At 38.8% G+C, this 19993-nt stretch overlaps 1 protein-coding gene across 3 annotated transcripts in view; it reads left to right on the forward strand.

The window, feature by feature from the left end:
* PPP2R2A (protein phosphatase 2 regulatory subunit Balpha) overlaps positions 1-19993 on the forward strand; it is a 45944-nt gene that overhangs the window by 17366 nt on the left and 8585 nt on the right. For all 3 annotated transcript variants that reach the window (XM_050910179.1, XM_050910180.1, XM_050910178.1), the window contains one exon: positions 18416-18513. In XM_050910179.1, coding sequence (XP_050766136.1) covers positions 18416-18513 — 98 coding nt within the window. The remainder of the gene's footprint in view (positions 1-18415; positions 18514-19993) is intronic.

Here is a 19993-nt window from a genome sequence, read left to right on the forward strand (position 1 = left end):
CTGCTTCTGAAAGAGATGGTCCTTCCTTGTACTTTTACCAGTTACTGCTTTGAGCTGACACAGGTGTTCGCTTAACTGCAGAGTGATCACTTTGGGAAATGGACCTGAATGAAAATTACATGTCTTGGATTATTTGCTATCAGATTAATTTTATCCTGAGTTAGCTTCCCCAGACTGATTTGTCAAACTAACAAATGTTTGTGTTGGCATAGGTAGTGGTGCTACAGGAATGGGACAAGAGATAGGAGAGGTGAATGGATGGATTGCTTTTCTTGGAGACATGATAATGGTTTTAAGGCAACGTGTGAAACTATGGCATTGTGGACGACTTGCTCAGCCTCTTCCTCGGCCTTTTTGTGCTTACAGTTGATATGTGCTTGTTCATAGACTGCCTTTCATATGGAAAGTTCTGCTTTCAGTGAATTGAGATTCGTGTTTGAGGACATCTCTTCTAACAGATCAATATGAACAAACAGCAATTGAAGTTGAAGCCCTCAAACTTTGTCATTATATAGTCTAGCAGTGGGAAAATGGCACTGCTTTATAGAGGTAATAGTGAAACATTCATAAGCTATTTTAGTGGAATGTGGAACTGGCAGGAATGGCTTTTTGACCAAAATTTCAAAACTTTCTGGGTAGTCCTTCTGCCTTTTCTCAGCCTGTTCTTATCACAGCTTCATGGTTTGGTTTGCCTTTGGTTTGATTTTTCTTTTTTTAGCTGAATCTTACTTTCTTTTTGTTTTCAAGAAATATCCAGGATCTTTCATTTTACTCCAGACCCTTTTGGAAGTGATAACCCACTCTTGAAAGTGGTGGGGGCTGGTAACATACCAATTCTGTTACTGGAGCAGAACACGTGCTGTGCTTAACCCAGCAGTTTTGTCTCTGACAATATTTAGATGCCTCAGAAGAGAGAGAGCATTTAAAACAAACCAAAGCCAACCACTCAGACATTCTGCACATCAGGTTGTTGGCTCCCTGAAGCTTGTGGATTCTCTTCCTTGATTTGACCTGAAGAAGCTCGTACCAAACCTGGGAATAACAGACATCCGCTTGTTTCTGTAGCGTTCTCATCTTCCTGCTGTTTCTGAAAATCAGGGAAGTATGTTCTAAATTGTCATCTACAACTGGGCTACTAGGTCATCTCTCTGTTCTGCTGCTCGGTGTTCCTGCACAAGGGTTATTAAGCATGTATGTTGTTAGAAAAAATGACACGACCGAGTGATTGCATCCTGTGTAGGAGCACTTCTGGCTTAATCTTTCCTTCTTGCTGGTTGCTATCGTTTTGAAGAAGTCATCAAGAGAAGATTGTGTACACAACCCTCTCTGGTCTTGTAAGCTTGTTTATGTATACGTTGAAATTCTTTTTCGAGAAGTTTTGCAATTACATAACATTCAACTGGAAGTTGTTTGGCACCTTCCAGTTCACGTTCTTTCTAACCGGTGTCTTTTGACTGAGGCTCAAGTTTCTTACAGAGCTGTTATTACTCTTTTACTTTTTACCGAGTTTAAAGTTCAGATTTAAATTTAATTATCCTGGGGGGGGCGGGCGAGATTGACAAAAAGGAAGACTAGAAATGGCAATAACCGAAAGTAATCATCCAGAGTTGTTTTATCTGGAAGGTCACTAAGTCATTTTAACCTGTCCATGCTTTGTTTTCTGTATCTGTAAGACTAGCGTGCCTGTTTCCCAAAATGAAGTTCCAAAACTTTTAAAAGTTATTGCAAGGAACTTTGAGATCCTTGCAGGACAGTAACACTACTAAATGCTCTCTCTCTTGTTTTCAGCTGTTACACAACTCTGCCAAAATCCAAAGAAAAGGTCCTAATCTATAAATAGAGAAGGTGAGAGATGTAAAATAATTAACTTAAAAATAAAGGTCAGTATTTTGCTCAGATTAGTAGACTATATATATATTTTTCAGATGTGTTACAAATATAAGTGTCTGCCTTACAGAATTGTCAAGATTTGTAGATTCCATTTTCCATCACTTGGAGAAGTGAGTGTTAGGAATCTCTGAAAGTCCAGGCCAGAAACTAGTATTGGTCTCTGTTTAATAAAAATTTTTGTTAAGAAGCTGAGGCATGTGTCAGAATGTCTAGCTTGGGCCAGAATAGAAACACAGGAAAATACTTGCCAAGTGGGGAAGAAAAAATAAGAGGCAACTGGTAAAAGCAAGACTATTTTTTCAGGTTCCAAGTGCCACTAAAAATGCATCAAGTATTAAAATGGACTGATAAAGGAGTGAATGCCCATAGTGAGTGAAGTAATCAGAAATTTTTATTCCACGGTCACTTAATAGTCAGAACTGTGCATTCATCTCTGCTGGAAACTTCAGTTGTACTTGTGACCTTCACAGGCGCTGTGCTCTCCGGCAAGCTGCCTGAAATTCATCTAGTGAGTGTGCCTCCCTTCCTCCTTCCCTCCCTCCCTTCCATTATGGTAGGTAAGAGTAATTTTTGCTTTCATTTTCCTTCCTTAGAAGGAGGCACTTTACACGTTGTCTGAGGTACAATGGTCTCTTGCATTCTACAAATGAAGATTAAAAGCCTTAGAAATTTTTGGCCTTAGCTTTTGCACCTGAAGTAAAAGCTTTGGTCACAGAATGTATGAGAAGAGTCTGAAACAGTATGATAGTTTCTAGGAGTTGTTTTTTATATCTACAACAGAAATGCACACCAAGTCACAAAATGCTAGTAGCTGGTTTTGAAAGGCATTGCCAAACTATGATATTTTTTTCTAAAACACTGCTACTAATTTTTAACTCGCAGTGCATGTTTTGGAGTGGCTTCAGCAAAAAGAGAAATTCAAGATATTCCAGTGCTCTTAGTCTGTAGCATTCTCAGTGACAAGAAAGGCATTGCCTAAAGGCTTCTGTTATGTACATGCAAAACAATAGCACAGTATGTTATTTCCAAATATATTGTTATTTGCAAACAGAAAACTAACCACTGGCTTTTCTGTGCTGTGCAGCCTATTGAAATTCTGGCTGTGATTCCAGCCGAGGTTTTTCCATAAATAGCTCGGTACTACTTCGGAACACAAACAAGCCCCTGAAAAGATCTAAAGTAAGGTCTTCTGAGGGGACTATTTAGCCTATGTTAGTGTGCACTTCAGTGTAGATACTATGGTGGATGTGAGGAATGTTTCTATAGGTTGAGGTGGGGGGCTGTCAGCAGGAATTGAGAATTAAATAGTTACTGATTCAAATTACTTTCAAGGACTCATGAATCACCTGGCTTGAGCATAGGAAGAAAAAAAGGATGATAAAAATGAACAAATGTAAGCAGAAGCAGGTATGTTTTCCTTTTAGTATTGAAGTTCGTTTTTCTAAAAAGCCATTAGCTAATGACTTTAGGCATTAGGTAATGATTCAAGCAAATACAACTTGAAATAGCAATGATTTATTCTTTATTACAGACATCCAAATGAAAGCATCCTTTTAAAATTTTTACTCATTGGATGTTTGGTTATGTGAATTAATACACAGCTAATTTTGTAGTGCAGGTTTTTCAGTGCTGTGTAGGTGAACATCCTCTTGAATAAGTAATACAGGGGCAACTCTTGTGTAGGTATGTTCAGTTGTGAAAGAGCATGAAAATAACTTTGGCATTTGTGAAATACATGCTCTGAGTGGTAGACTCTTCAGTGTCCTTCTCAGCCCCTGGTTATCAAGCAAATGTGTTCATCAGCTGTCACAACAGAATGAGGATGGTATCACACAGAGAATAGGGCTGACAGGACCTTGAGAGCTTGTTAGTATGTTCTTGAAATGCAAATCTTTCAACTATACCTATTACTCCTGTTGCATGTTTATTAAAAAACCTTCATCTGTGGAGATTCTGCAGTCTCAGAAGCATATATTTGAGAGCTTAGCTACCCATAGCCTTGAATGACTTTTTTCCTAATGTCTAAAATCACCTTTGGTGAAGGAGCACCTAAAATTTCTGTGTGGGGATTGCACACTGGTCCTGAATGGAGATTAGCCCTGATACCCATACAAGGCAGTGACTTCGTGCTATTAACTGGATATAACTTAGGGGGAAGAACAGCTTAACTGCTGATGCTTTTTTCTTTTTTTTAAGGCCTAGATGGTATTTCTGAGCTTATTGAGATTCTCCCCCCCCCCCCCCCCCGGAACATTCTTTTTCATTCCTCCTAGGCGTATTGAGAACAGTTCCCCAAGAAAATGGAAGTATGAATAAAACAGCTAGGCAATATAGCAAAGCACTTCTGCTACCAAGGGGTAATTAGCCTTTTTTTGGAAAATAGATACATTGCTAACCTCCTTATCACAGTGAGAAGAAATAAAGCTTGACGAAAACTTAGTCCAGTTCTTTTAATGTGTTTTGGGGAATCCTCATACTATGTATAACTTGCATTTCGTAGCATGTCTTAGGAGAACTATGGAGCACTTCTAAGCATTATGTATAAATCCTGAAGGAGCCTAGTGAGTATGTAGTACTGCAGCTTAGCTCTAAGAATACAGGTTTTCCAGAGAGCAGTGGCTTGAGATGGGAGTTCTGGTCTCCTGAATCTTCACTCTGCATATGGTTAATAGGATGTCCTTTATCTGCAGGTCAGCAGGAATGTTTTCAGGAAGGTCAGAAATGGCAGCGCTGTTCTCCTCTGAATAGGCTGTTTAATTTCTCTGTTCCAGCATAAAGTTTATTCCGGAAAATCAGTAAACCTGAATTTTTGTCCTCAGCAGTACTAAAATTGAGATGTTACTTTCTTGGAAATCAGATATGCAGAAACAGTTTTGCTGTAGCTTTATTAATGATACGTTGTAAAGTAAAGCTCTGCAGGCAGAAAATGTGTTGGAACAAGTCATGTACCAGAGTACTAAGGCTAGACAAATGCTGTGTTAGAGCAGAAATAATCAAATCTGTTTTTATAAGCCTTTTTGTCTCAATTCTCCTCGTATTGCTCAGTAAGTCCCTCAGTTTTGTGAGTGATAGTGACAGAACATTCGGGCACCTAAGGGGATCTTATATGAAGCAATTGTGGGCATGAAGTTAGTTCCTGCTAGAGTTAATTTTGTTCCCCTATAATTAGATATGTATGATCTGTATGTGATTGTACCAAGGACAAAAATGATGAGTAACTCCTCAACTAAATTCTACACAATACAAATATAACTTAACCCTTCTGTCATCTTTGTCCAGGAAGACCTCTCATAAATCAGTGTAGGTTTTGCTGGCTGAACAGTGTTTCTGTAATGGAAATATAACTAGTGTGGACTGTGTATCTTACTGCTTAGTACAATTACTTTGTTTAAAGGGATAATATATTGTTGAAAGGCACAATCCTTGGGACAGTAGATGTTTGAAACAGGAAAATTCAAAGGGGAGGAAGCTCTTTTTCTTTCTTGTGTCATTTAGTCAGTTTATCACTGTCTGCAGTAATACTTAAAATGCTTCATCTATAGTATAAACTGTAGAAGCAGAGAACGCTGACACTGCCAGTTTCCTCCTTCAAGCAAACCATAGACTTCATATTCTACGGGGCTTACATTTTTAGCTAGGATTTCACTTGGGGTTTAAAAAAAAAAAGTTGTTTTTGGGTAGAGTTTTATTGCTGCAGCACCAAAGAGCATGTGTTTGTTTTCAATTTTTTTAGTGTATTTAAACCGCTCGAGGAAGGCTTGGTTATATGAATGTTCTGGGCTGTTATAAACTTTGTTGGTTGCCAGAATTCTGTGGCACTTGATTGAAGCCTAAGGTTTGGGACTTCTTTGTTTGCATCTAAACAGGGACACTGAATTTTTCCAGGCTGAGTGTAATTGATGCATGCTGTGACAAGAGTGGGGCACAAGCATACCTAGGCCAGGTATCTGAAATGTCAGATGGCTTTTTATTTAGTCGATGATGCTCTCAAAATGAGTAAGTTAAGAATTATAATGTATTTTGTTTTTTAAACACAGATGTTGCTTAGGTAGTGTATTTTCTCTACTTCACGTTTCCATTCTTTTTGTTTATATTTCACATCAAAAGCGTCCTTTCTGATGGAGTGTTAAATAGCAACTTAATTTAGGGGTGCATAGCCTCTGAAGGTGATGTTATCCAGAGGCTGGAAACTAGTGTTCACAGTCTTTTTTTGATAATCCTAACCTTGAGTGAAGAGGAATTTTTGTTGCAATTGAAAGGGGATTGATGCAAAACTAGGTGTGAGACATCCTTAGTAGGAGGGCCACTCTTCTTTTCCCCTTTCCCCACCTGAAAATAGATTTAAGCTTCACAAGTTGGAAGCTCTCAGTAGCTGAATTTTGCGATGTTCAGAAAACTGAACCCCATGATAGCTTTCACATTGAACAGCTGGCTGGTATTTAAAAATGCCGAGATGTTGGATTTGCTGTTGATTACTTTTTTGTTTAAAAGCAGAACAGTTCTGCTGGTTGGAGGGTGGAAAGCTTATGGACAGACTTGAGCTTTTTTTTTTTTTTTTTTTTAATAGTATTGCAGTGGCTGCAAAGAACAGGCTCAAGGAGAAGCTGAGACCTTTAACTGCTTGTTCCTAGTTGTGAATAAATGTTGTAGTTCCACAACCTGTGAGATTATTCACCCGCCTTTCCAAGGTTATTTAAGACGGGTACCAGGAGTGGGTCTGGATTTCTGCCACTTATGCCTCTTATGTTTATGATATTAATAAACTGGTGTCAAATGTCCTGGGAACGGGTGATGCAGGTTGAAAGAGCTTTGTTTCGGCCAACAATAGACCTGAATTAGTGTGAATAGGAAAAGCAAATAGGCACTTCCTGCCATATTTTAAGGAATACTTGAGTTTGGGGAAGCATGTGTATTAAGAGATTTAAACTAAATACTCATCATTTGCTTTTTGTCCCTAGTAAAATGTTCCCTTTGTATGTAGGCATATGTATTAGTCTTTCTAAATATGCTTGCACTACTAATAAGGTAGAATCCCATTTGTTTGCATAGATTCCTTATGGTATTCTTCAGGGGAAAAACTGTAAACCTATGTAATGAAGATCTAAAGAGGGGAATTGTCTTAGTTGTTGCTTTCCTAACCAGGTTTGTTCCTCAAGTTAAAACTTAGAGGCCTCTTGCACAGACTAGAAACTATTTGAATAAAAAAGATCTGGGTGGTGCTTCACACCACCTTGAGGTTCAGTTGCCTTTCGTAGGGTATTGTGAAAGTCCAGAACAATGCTGTTTGCAGTTTCAAGGCAGAGGATGCCTTTAAAGACTCAAGGGAGATCTTGTCAGGTATTAAATAATCCTTTATTACTGAGTTTGCAGTATTTTCAGGTTGATCTAGCTTGTGTTGAGTTGAAAAATGGCTCTGTCTTGAAGCGGTAATGTCTCCACTTTGCAGCAGCGTGCATATTGAATTATTTTATAGTGATAGTCTTCCAGAGTTGCGGACAACTATAAGAAGCTGCACACGCACACCCCAACCCCCTCCACCCCCCCAATTCCAGAATGGGAAGGATCATAGGATAGATCAGCTTAGGTGTATGTGTAAAATACACCCTCAGAGGTCCTAGTAATACATAGGTGAAGGCAGCTCCCAGAGGACCTCGGAACTGCACTGATAGGGCTACAACTAACATCGTGCTAGTTCCACAGTGTGTTACATTTTTTACATCAACTAATTCTGGAGCTAAGTTAACTTTATTAGTTACATATGCAGTGCCTAAGTGTGGGCAGCCAAGTAAGCAGTAGTTTTTTTGTGGTGTTTGCATCTGGACTGATCTGTTGTAAATGTATTTAGTTTCCCACTTTAGACTGACTGCTCCTTACTCTGTTCTCTCAACAAGGTGATGTCTAGCTTAGGGGCCAGACAAGGTACTGGGAACTCTGTTGGTTTGCAGCTGCTTCTGAACGAAAGATACTGCTGTGGTCAACTTATTCTCTTTCACCTAGCGGAAGAAGGGAATTTGCCTATTGGTTTCCTATGCATGTGTTCTGAAAGGAGCTGCAGTAATGTCTTGTCTTAAGGTTTAAAAATAGAAAGCAATTAATCAGAGTGATGAGGGTTAATGGTTTCTATCCAGAAACCAAACAGCTTTGCATTTGTTTATGTAGAGAGAACATTCTTCTATCTGCTGTTGTAACGAGTTTAATATGAGAGGATTTTTCACAGTAATTTTTGAAGCACTTTATTAATAACTAATTTGGGGTTAAAACCAACAAAACCAAAACTATTTAATTCTCTCATCAGATGAAATGGTTTCAAGGCACTAGTTCAAGATTGTTTTCAGCTAACATATACTAGCCCTATAGTTTTTTTTTTTCCTCTTCTGTAGGTTTACAATGAAGTGTGCATAAAAGGAATTCTAGAATGCAGTGCCAGATACGGTGAGCAGAAATAAAACGTCTACAGTGAGGTGTATCCCAGTGGTTACAGTAATTGTGCTACAGGTATTGCTTCACCAGTTCCATGGTGGATCACAGTTTTAAATCCATTTAAGGTATAAAAGTTCTTTCCCAAAGCTCATACTAATTTTTAATGTGACTGTTTTAACTCTTTTCACGAAGATCAAACTTTAAAGCAATTTTATGTCATTTTAACTGGTAGGAAGCATGGACCAATTAGTTCACATTAGTGTATGACACATCTGGTTTTGGAGTGCTTTGACCTGCTACTGCTTGTCATCTCTGTTTTTCTCTATGCCACCACAGGTGTCTTGGAGTCGTGTACTGGAGACTTTGAATTTCCTACTATAGATGGAGACAGGAAGCCAGTGGTCTGAGGTTTAGATCAATTTCCTTTCTGTTCTAGCAATGCCGAATTCTGACCTTGTTTAGCAAACTGTTGTAAGTGTAAGCTTGTGGAGACTGCGTACATATAGACAGAAATGCAGTTAATTGGCATTTTGGTTGTGGGCTTGATAGCCTTTTGCAAATAGAACTGTGCTGTCTGGAGACGTGGTTGCTCGTGAGCAGCCTGTTCCTTGGCTGCCGTGTTTCCCCCGCTTCCCCCCCCCCCCCCCAGCAAATTTGTTCATATAATGCCTTCAGTTCAGTCTTAATGAACTCTGTTAGCATAGCAGAAAACAAACTGCTTAACGTAACTGACGTGTTAGGGATCATTCACAAAAGTTTGAGGTGGTAGTAATGTCTGTCGAAGGTGGTGGTTATTGTGTTCCCTGTAGTGATTTCTGCTACTTCTGAAAGTTGCTGTTGTTTTAGCATGCTTGTTCATTGGCCTTTTGCCTTAGTCCAGAAATGGACCATGGGGGAAACTAGTCATAAATTTGATGGTGGAAACCTGACCTGAATGGAGATGTTGAAGCTTACTAATGTTGGCCCACAAACAGCAGTTGCCCAGTGAGGCACAGCAATTGTTTACCAAACACAAGGATTAAAATGTTTGGTATGCTACTCCCTATACAACTTAGATTGTAATATTGAACGTAGAGTGTGCTTTCTATGAGTTGTGTTTAAATGAGGAAGTTGCTTTGATGTCACAGTTAACTGAAGATCACTTAAAGATTTCTGAATGTGTAAGGAGCTGCTTTTCCAGATGAGAGGCACTGTATTTTGGTAGATGGTGATTCTGTTCCCTACTTTACTATTACCTCAGTAAAATACTTCATCTGTGTATTCGTTATTATTCCAACTTGTAAAGGGTTTTGAGAGTCACTTCTGTTTCAGTTCTGTTCTCTGCAGTTCTAATGCCATCTTCTCACGATTGCTTTGCAGACAGGAGCAACTTCTGTTGCGTAGGGCAGAGGGATTTGGAGTTGTATTCTTCTCTGAGCAGTGAGCCTAGTAAAGCTATTTAGGAGAATTACTAGCCTTACATAAAACCAATGGCAACAAGATGAAGGCTGGTATCCGCTGTATTATTTCACGGGGAGGGAACGGAAGTTTGCTGCTCAGTAACTGTTGTGTTTTTGAAGAAGTCCCGAGGCTTAACAAAAACAGCTGTTTGCATAAACTTATAAAACCACAGAATTAACATTGTTTTGAGCTTAGTACTTAAGTTGCGTTATCTCTAGACTATCTAAGAACATGTTATAAATGCACCTGTAAATTCTAAGCCATCCTAATACATGTATATCCTATGAAATAGTTGTCTCACAGTACTGGTTTCTTCCCTTAGCTTGTATTGTTCCTGTTTCCATTTAAAAAAGTGACTGAATTCAAGCTCCTACTTCTGAAGGCTGGTGATAACAGAGTTCTTACTGTCATTGCTAGTATGTAGATTTGACAGCATAAAGAGTAATCTCAGAAGGCTGTGGTGTACTTAAGGATTCTGTGTGAGCCGTGCTTTGCCATTGAAGAGTAGAGCCCTGCTTACCTATCGGCCCACAGTGAACTGAATCAGAGTTGCAAGATAGGCATCGGTCATGTTAATGTAACTTAGGAAGCTACAGGAAAAAGCTTTACCAAGAGGGGCCCAACCTTTATTTTAGGGAACTGAATAGAAAGTTAAAATTAAGATGTGTAATAAGTAAATCACTCTGGCTTTCAAATCCAAAGTTGAACTCCTAGTTGAACTAGGACTTGCCTGTTCTAGAAAATGTTTTTTTCCTCAAAGATTGTCAAAGTTGGAGACGGAAGGGGAGAAGAAAGAGTGAATAAAAGAAAAGAAATGGGAATATAGGAAAGTCCAAGAAGTAGAGAGAAAGTATGGGGCTTTAGGACTGCGTGACGAGGTTTATATTTGGTTATTTTACTTAGGGTGAATAGTTTACGCAGTGAACTTCGGATGTGAAGTACTACATGTATTCGCTATTTGGAGACTGGTATCTTGCGTGTGTATATGACACATAGATACATATGTAAATAGGACTGGGAGAGTCTCAACACTTAAATACATCTTTACCAAACAGGCCTAGAATGCTTTCAAAATCAATGGGGAAAATGACGAGTTTATGATGATCGCATGTTTTTTATTTTCAGCGTCATAAGGCCTGGAGCACTTGGAACGAACGTGGATGCTAGGGAGCACTCTGTAAATCTTTCTCCCTGTGTGTAAATTTCCCAGATTTGCACAAGCCAACAAAACCAGCTTAATTACTGTCTGCAGCTTGAACTGCATCTTCGGCTCCCGCATGTTTGTGTTCCAACACTGGTAGGGCCAGCAGCAATGTGAAGCTAGCTGGCCATCATACAAATTCCACGCCCCTCCCTGTTAAGGAGGGGAGCTTTGTGTGCTCTTTGTGTGCAGCAGTATTGCAGGACTGGTGCTTAGGAGAGAACAAGTAACCAGCTGGCTCTTGCAATGCTTCATGGAGTGAGAATTTTTGCCACAAGAGTAACCCCTTTCTTTACTTCTGTGTTGCGTGGATTTCATCGCGTCCCCATATTTCTGAGGAATTAATATATTTTTAATGCCCTCTCCTAGTAGAGAAGAGGTCTATTTAAAGGACTCCTGGAATGACTCTTGAGAAGTAAATGGAACAGTAGGAATGCCTTATCCCGGCTGCCTTTGGTTTTGTTGCCTAGTCACTTCTGAGAGACGGAATGAATGCAGAGAATCGCTCTTGAAAGTGAATGAAGAAAAGGGAAATGAAGTCAATAGTAAAACTGGTCATGGCAACTTTAAAGTATACAATCCTTGAGTTCCCTTCCCCCTCTCTACATACATAAATTAGGGATGAGGCTGGAATGCAGAGGGTGTGTTCTTTTATACCATCAGTACTAAACAGTGCTTGTCATTTTGCTCTCTTGTTCTCTCCCTGGTGCGTATAGTTGTGGTATCCTGTGTCAGGAGCTCTCTTCTCTGCAAACACACGTGTATAGTCACTCTTTCTTAATCTTATTTAAATAGCCTTCCTGTTCACTTTGAGAGTAACACTTTACTATCTAGCTTCAGAGACTTAATACATTAAAGATTTAATATATTAGGACTCTTGATAGGTGTGGTAAATCAAAATCATGCAAACAATGGGGTGATGGTGGGATGACTCAGACATTCAGAGTGCATTGTGTAGCTTCTTAAAGTATTTGAAGCCTTGGAGGAGCTTTTGTTTTCTCTCCAGTGTTTTTGGTTGGTTTTTTCCCCCAACAATGAAGTACGTAACTCCAAAACAAAATCATTACGGGAAACAAGAGAGTCCAATTAAAAGTCACAATTTTCTGTCACTAGCTGTGACCTGAGCTTGAGTTTTTGGAAGTTGCATCTGTTTAGTAGCCTGAAGCAGGAAGGTTTTGCGAACAACTCACAAGTGATTTCCAGACACTTAAGGTCTGCAAGTTCTCCTGGACAGATACTCTTGCTCAGTTTGAGCATGTTGACTTTATCTTTAGAGATAATCTAGGAAGAATGGCTCAGGTATGCTCAGTAATTGTGTGTTGAATTCAAATACTTCACTGTCTTTACGCCTCATTATGTTTATCCATTCCTCTGCTGCTTCCTCGGAATTAAGTAATAATCCTAAAAGTTGGTTTCTTGATGTTTCCTGTTCCAGACAGTTTCTGAAGTATCCTTGGAACGATCAATTGATGTTTAGTTTGATCAAAATAGCTTCTTCTATACTTGAGGCTGGCAAACTGAGGAAGTGGGCTCCACAGTTGGTCAGTGAATTGTCTTTTTACTCCTTAGGACAGAATTAGCAACCTATAAGTAATCTGCTCTACATTATGGATGAGATTTGTTTGAGTTGCTCCTTTGGAAAATTCCAGAAATGGTATTTTGAGCCACTGGGAAGGTGTATAAACAATGAAGAAGTACCAAAATGCTTTTTAAATACTACAATTCTTTGTTCAGCCCTTGGAAACATCAGGAGATTGCTCCACTTGTGTAAACATACTGATTTACTTGCTCTCTGCTTAGGCAGCAGATCAACGCGATTCCAAAAACTTGCACAGAAACCTTTTAGGTCTGGTGAAATAAAGACGCTCTTTGTTCACTGCCATGATTGACTTGCTGCTGTAGAGTAGGTGACATGTTTTGCCTACCAAGCATGTTTTATAAGCAGAGTTTATAGAAAGTTCATGGTACATTAAAATAGATAGCCTCTTCTGTACTAATAAAATACCTTTTATTCTATTATTGGAAACAAATTTAATACAGAATTGCTTTTCAGGTTCACAGTGGGCCTTCTGGAACTAAGTCATTGGATTACAGCATTTTTTTTTGCTTGTTTGGATTGATAAAGCTGTTTATTCCCTTGTTCCGTAGACTTGTCGACAGTGGTAAAACTTCAGCACAATATTCTCTAATTTCACAAAATTTCTCTAATATTTCAGAAAACTTGCTCATGATAATGCATGTGTGGTTCTTGTTCATCATTCACTGAAAAGTGTGGAAGGCCCTCAAAGTGTGAAAATGTGTTTTAATATCTGTCACTGAATTTTTCTTATTTCAAACATTGCTTTCCTTTCAAGGGGGAAGAGGCATTTGAGATCTGTTGGATTCCTTTATTCATCTATCTTTGAACAGTGTAATATGCCTATTTTCATTTGAACTGGTCATCTTTCATAAGTGCGCTGGCCCAGCGCCTCACTTTTTCAAACCATCTGTACGCTGCCTGACATGACGGGTGAATTACTCAAATAGCAAAAGTTGGTGTAATAAATATTGACTAAAAATTATGAAATTGTAATTGTTATCTTCAGAAGCCCACTAGGAAACAAGTTAGGTTTGTGTTGAGTGGCTGTTCTCTTGTGAGATGGTTAATCAGCAGAAGTGTGTGTCTGCCACTGGTTAAGAATTGCTTGGGAGCTTCTGGTATGTCTCCCTTTCACGTGGTGAACTGCGAACATGTTACTTCAAGCATTATCAAAACTTTGAGATAAATGTCTTGTGCAGCCCCCCCCCCCCCCCCCCCATCACGTTCTTTGTCAAAGTTGGACACCTTGTTTTGATTCTTTTGGTTCTTCAGGTTCCTGTCTCCATGTCTACCATGGGAAAATCTAGTCTTACTTGAATCTAGTGAAGATAAGACCTTGCGGTGGTTTTGATTCCTATTGGAGCACTTCAAGTGAAGATGCATCATTGAAGCAATACATAAAAAGCATAGAGCAGGTTGTGAAAATAAAGATCATGTGCAGAAGAAAAAGCAACCTTGACAGCAGTTGCAAGAAACTAGATTGTAGCTGCTGTATCGAGGAGAACTGTCAGGAGGTTTTGAGGACTCCTGGGAAAGCAGACTCTGCCCTCTTGGCACGTGCTGGTAAGGCAGGGACCAGAAGCCTCTCTTTACAGTTCGGTGGGATTTTTAAGATCACTGACTTGGTTTGGCTGTAGTGTGTTTTGTTTCTTTGAGGTAGGGATACAACTGTACAGTAGTTCTGTGTTTGATTCATAGCATTTCATTCCACCTGCTGCAAAACATTTTCCCTCGGTGATGTACATGCGCAACAATAGTAAATGGCCTTCAAGTTGTGTAGGTAATTCCCCCCCCCCCCCCCTTTGCTTTCAGATCACTGAAAACCATTATTTGGAAGTATTTAGTAGTCTCAGAAGGGTTTCTACAGTGTTAACAATAAGTGTCTATGAAGGGATATTTAAGTGGAACTAAAGGACAACTGTCTACATCTGTGCAAAGAAGTACTTTTAAACACCATAGTAACCCCTGAGCTGTCTATCCCAAGTTATGCAAGAGGGAGGAACTTAGTACAGGTATTGCAGGTACACTACAGGAATGTAGATACACATTTCTGTCCTGTTTTTTGCTTTTGTCAGAATGATGTCTTCATCTTGTGTGTTTGCTGACCTCAATCTCAGCACTTGAAATGTCACGCTTCATCTTGGTGTCAAAGATGTCTTAAGATGCTTGGGGGGGGGGGGGGGGGGGCGGGGAGAGAGACAAATCTGATCTCCAAGGCATGGGTAACTTTGTGGAAGTCTGTTAACAGATAATGCTATCTAACTGTATCCTGTGAGGGGTATGGTTATCAGATAAGGTTTTGGTGGTTATTTATCTCTGATATACTGGTGCTTGAAGAAGAGGGCATTGAAATGAATTCAGCAGTAAACAGTAGAATGCATCGCATTCCAAAAGCCATTGGTGTTGGTGACAGTACAGCACTGTACATCTGCTTCTCCCTTAAATATTCCTCCCTGGTGCTCTTTGCGTGTAGAATGGATCATTTACAAGCTTCTGGACAGTGAGAGCAGCCCTCTGTGTTTGCAAGACTCCCACCTAGAGACTGTAGCGAAAATAGCATGCACAAAAGGGAGGAGGCAGAGAGAACGCAGCACGTTCTGTAGATGCTCTTTTGCCCGTTGCGGTGCTGAAGGACTAAAATAACCCTACATGTAACTATCACGGGAATTATAGTTACCATTTGAAAAGAAAAGGGTAACACTGATATTTTTTTTTTTTGGCAACGAGGGTGTTAATACAGATGAAAATACACAAGCGAATCAGTGCACTGCGGAAGATGAAATGCTTCCCCTGTCAATTCTCAAACACTATTAAATCCGCCCAGTGCAACACCAGTGCCTTGATGTCTGTCTCTTTCTTTGACCAAGGTATGGGAATACAATATTATTAACGGTGAGTTATTGGATTTAAAATGTATGATTGGTTGCTTTGCTCTCCAGTACTGATTTTTTGTATAAAATATGCATCTCAGCCCTGGTTTGGGACTAGTTAAGCAGAAATCATTTTTATGCCTACTTTTTTAGGACGTTTGTTTTGTCCTTGGAAAGGGAACAGTCCAAGATTACAGTGTAGAAGGTACATTGGATTCTATAGATGTATCTTGAGTTTAAAAACTAATCGATAATTTTCTGTTGTGATTGCTGCTAAGGAATGTATTTTGTTTCTAATCTAAAATTGATCCAAGTACTTGAAAAGATCTTCCTCATAGTGTCGATCAGGCACTGGAGAGTTTTGAGTACCTTGTCACCACTGACTGAGCCTGCTGGACTTTCTGGAGGCGTGGGGATGTTAGTACTGGAAGTCCGTTCATGCAGTTGAGTCTGTAGACAAAGCAGAAAGCAGAACTTGCATCAGCTTGGAGATCACGAATGTTAAGTTTGGATGATCTTGAAAGTTAAAATAAATGCAAAAAGTAAGAATGTCTAGAACAGTTACAGAAAAGTGGTTAGCTTTCTGCTACATATGAGACTTGTCTAATTATTAAATGCAATATATATTACATCAGCAGACCTAAGAAAATGGAGGTTTTATCCCTTAATTTAAGGCTTTTCTGGCTGTTGTTGCTATCTGTTCTAATCGTAAGGCTTCAAGCCTAAGGCTTTTGACCTTGTAAAACTTCTCAGTGACTTCCACCAAATAAGTACTATGATGAATTTATCCATTTATTCTTAGATGGATATATAAGATTTTTAAGGCAATTTTTTGTTTGCTATTCTCCTTCCACAGGTACATATTTAGATCTGCTGATAACTTGCTGTATCGTCTTCTCTGTTTTAAGACTGGCATAGCTTGCAGTGTTAAATCTCTCAATGTTTTTCAAAATAGTAATTATTCTGTATACTTCTCACTATTGAGAGGTGGGTTACCTTGTTTTTCTTCAATTAATTGATAACTTCCTTAAGGTCTTATCCTATCAGAGGATTACAGCAATGTGGTTTGCGTTGTATGGAATAGTCAAAATTAGATTGCTTGGTTTGCGCTTTACTCTTTCTGCATACTGGATTTGATTAATTGTATGTTATCTTTATGTCTCGTTCATCTGTGAAGGGTACATATTGAATGCCATATCTTCATCTGAATGGTATGCAGTCTTAAGTCTTAAAGATGTGAGATAAATCACTTAATCTTGTTCACAAATAGGTGACTGAATGGCTGAAGTAACTATTACCTTCCGGGGGAAAAAAAAAAATTATGTGCACTCAAATCAAGGTTTTTCTATGTGTGATCTGGATCCTGGTTTATCTACATACAAGCTTACATCATATTTATGTCCTTAACACACTGTTCTTGAGAAATTTCAGCCTGTTTGTGTTTCAGCAGTGCCAGATAATCATGGCAAGGGAGGTCGATGGAGATAGGATAATCTTGTGTTTATCCTTTGTTATATGGCAGTTTGTGCTGTATATATAGAAAACACAACTGAGCTGTACGTACCCGTTCGTGCCAAGAATCTGACTCTGCATCTTTTGCCTCTGTTGGAGGATTTTGCAGCTGAGTTTGGCCTGCTTGTCTAGGCTGTCTTTGCATTGTGCAGTTTTCAGAGAGATGCGCTGCATGCTTGTAGCTGCTGTGTAATGCCGTTATTAAAGAACAGCTTGCTAATGTCCTCAGAGGCCGCTGCTCATGTGTTTGGGACAACCCGAGGATGATGTAAGTTTCATTTTGGTATTAAAATGAATAAGAGGAAAACCCTGCATGTTTCACTTCTTCAAAATGAAATATAACCCTATTGCTGTCTATGATAAGATAGCTTCCGTGATATGCTGCACAATAGTGTCTGTTTAAATTCAGACTGAGTAGCTTTTGTTTAGCAGTAGCTTTCAGTCTGTAGAGCAGGTACCAACCTTTTTAAACTCTCAAACAGAGAATGAAGAAACCATCCAATAGAAAACGTGGATGTATTGTTTATCCACATTAGACTGGTGTGAAAGTGAAATAGCCTGAAGACTTGCATATGTAAAAATCTTAGGTACTTTCTTCTGCAGAAAATTAGCTTTATATAGTTGTATTGCAGTTTGAAGTTGGCGTTCGAAGAACGGTTTGGCTTCTGGTTCTACTATTTGAAAGCTTGAGGGGCACGTCTGCGTTTGAAAACGTGAATTGGTGTGCTGGAGCTTAAGTCGTAGTTTGTTCTTTTTCTTTTTGCTGTATAAACAGATCAATGTGATACTAGGCGTGACTTGTTTTTTTGTCAATGTATATTCCCAATTTAATCTTAGCACTCCATATAAAAATACTTGTGGTAATGTAAACCTTCCTCATCCAGAAGAGATACTCAAGTTCTTTAGAGACAGTCTGTTGAATTTATTTCCTGATTTTCTGTTGCTGTTTTTGTTCCACATCCTTGCATTCCTTACACACTGATGTCTGAACATCTCCACCCTAATATGTTTTTGCCCTTAAGTTGTCAAATGTGTAGAGTCCTTAAAAAAACCAACCAACCAAAAAAAAAAACCCACCAAAAAAAAGAAAGAAAAAAGGCTTTGAGATCATATGGGTAATGAATGTATCTAAATCTTCTATCAGAAAGAGTGGAGAAAATAAAGGTAGGAATATGTATATACACAGTCTCTCTGCTGTTACAGTACATACTGAAAATCCATTTCGATACTATACTAGAGTATCAGTCGTAACAGAAAAACAGTTCTAAGAAGTGACGATATAAAACCTTTAAAAACAGTTTAGTGGACAACACTGAAGTTGTAACTCTGGCATGGTGAACGAGTAACTGGTTTTCAAATGTACAGCTTTAAAAAGTTACTTCTATATTTTTTTTAAGAAATCCGTACAAGTATGCATTTTCTTACTTATAATCGTAGCTTTCTTGGCCACTTAGTATGTAGAAGAATTACTAACTTGTGGGGTTTATTTTTGTTTCTGTGCAGCGGATATAATTTCTACAGTAGAATTTAACCATTCTGGAGAGCTGTTAGCAACAGGAGACAAAGGAGGTAGAGTTGTCATCTTTCAACAGGAGCAGGAGGTGAGTGCTAACTACTTAAAGTACATTTTATGTTCTCCTCTGTTCCTATTCATTTTCTTTTTAAAGAAACGGAGCATGCTTTTATAAAAAACTTTACACAAAGTGCATGCCTGTGTAGTAAGTGATTAAAATAATGAAATTTAAGAGTGAAGAAATTATTGAGAACTTTGTGACACTGTTAGAAATTAATTTCTCTTTAAACAAAACAAAGAAATTTGTTTTCTCTTGTGAAAACAAAAAAGGGAGGCTAGGACACAAAAAGACCTTGGGGAAGGTGAAGTTGGTTGTTTTACAGTGACTCTACTTGGCTGTGATTATTATTTCAGATTTCACTGTAGTTAGGGAAATAAAAGTGGCCCTTAAGTGAGTATGTAACCGTGACCTAAGATGTCCTTTTCCATTCTGATATCGATCAGGTAAAATCATAGAATCATAGTAGCAAAGGTATCTTTTCATTTTACACTTGTTCTTTTGGTCTTTGCAGAATTCTGCAGACAAATCTTCTTATGCTAGGAAAGGGCCTCTACTCCCACATTAAAGGTGGGAAGGCTGAAATGGAGTGCTTGGTTTTTAACTAAGGCTGTAGTTAGAAGTTGACTTGGTTAGAATTTGTTTCAGGGAGAGGATAAAAAGGCACTTCTGTCATCTCTCTGCCTAGAAAAGTCATGCTGCTACTTCTTTCCTTAGTGTTTCATTCAATTTCAACTCTAAAAATCCTAAACGTTAAGAATTCCACAGTTCTCCAGAACAAGTTGCTTTCTGCCGGTATGCAGGCAATTCGAGTGCAGTACTGTCTCTTTACGAATAAATCACTGTGGTCAGTGGGTGCCATCTAGTGGGGTGTTCCTGACTGACGAGCATCTTCCGAAGTTTCTTTGGCTGGAGTCGAGACGAACATAGTGTGTAGAGTATCCTTAGTGTAATCTTCCTGTAGTTTTGGGCACAGACTCTTGTGGTGGGTGGGGGTTTTGGGGTTTTTTTTTTGTTTTTTTTTTTTTTTTTAAACTCTGAGTTTTAGCTTGCATCCTTTAAGGATCTTTTAATGTAGGTTAAATCTTAAGTAGTTAATTGCCTGTTCTCAAGTGAGTTGTCTTTAAATGACTGCTTTTGTTTTGTAACATGGATGGGTTATGCTCATATCCCTATGATCTGTGAATCTAGGTATAGTAAGAACCACCTGGATTATCAGATCAAGTTGCTCAGAATTGGTTTTGGCATAATTTGACTCCTCGGTGTTTAGGGAATGAACAATGGGGACTGGATTCCCTAATGCATTAGTAGTTAGTTACGCCATAAGCACTACTGTCTAGGTCAAGTTTTATATGTAAGAGTATCTAAAAGACAATTGTTTAAGTATTTTGGTTGGATTTATGTACCACCTTCTATCAGACTGCATTCCAGAGTGCTTTATAGACCATACATACGGGAAGAAAAACACTAAACCACAAGCGTTCTGTAGAGAGTTACACAAGCTTGTGTA

Source organism: Gymnogyps californianus, chromosome 23 (genome assembly GCF_018139145.2).
Source record: "Gymnogyps californianus isolate 813 chromosome 23, ASM1813914v2, whole genome shotgun sequence".
In the NCBI taxonomy this organism is placed as follows: Eukaryota; Metazoa; Chordata; class Aves; order Accipitriformes; family Cathartidae; genus Gymnogyps; species Gymnogyps californianus.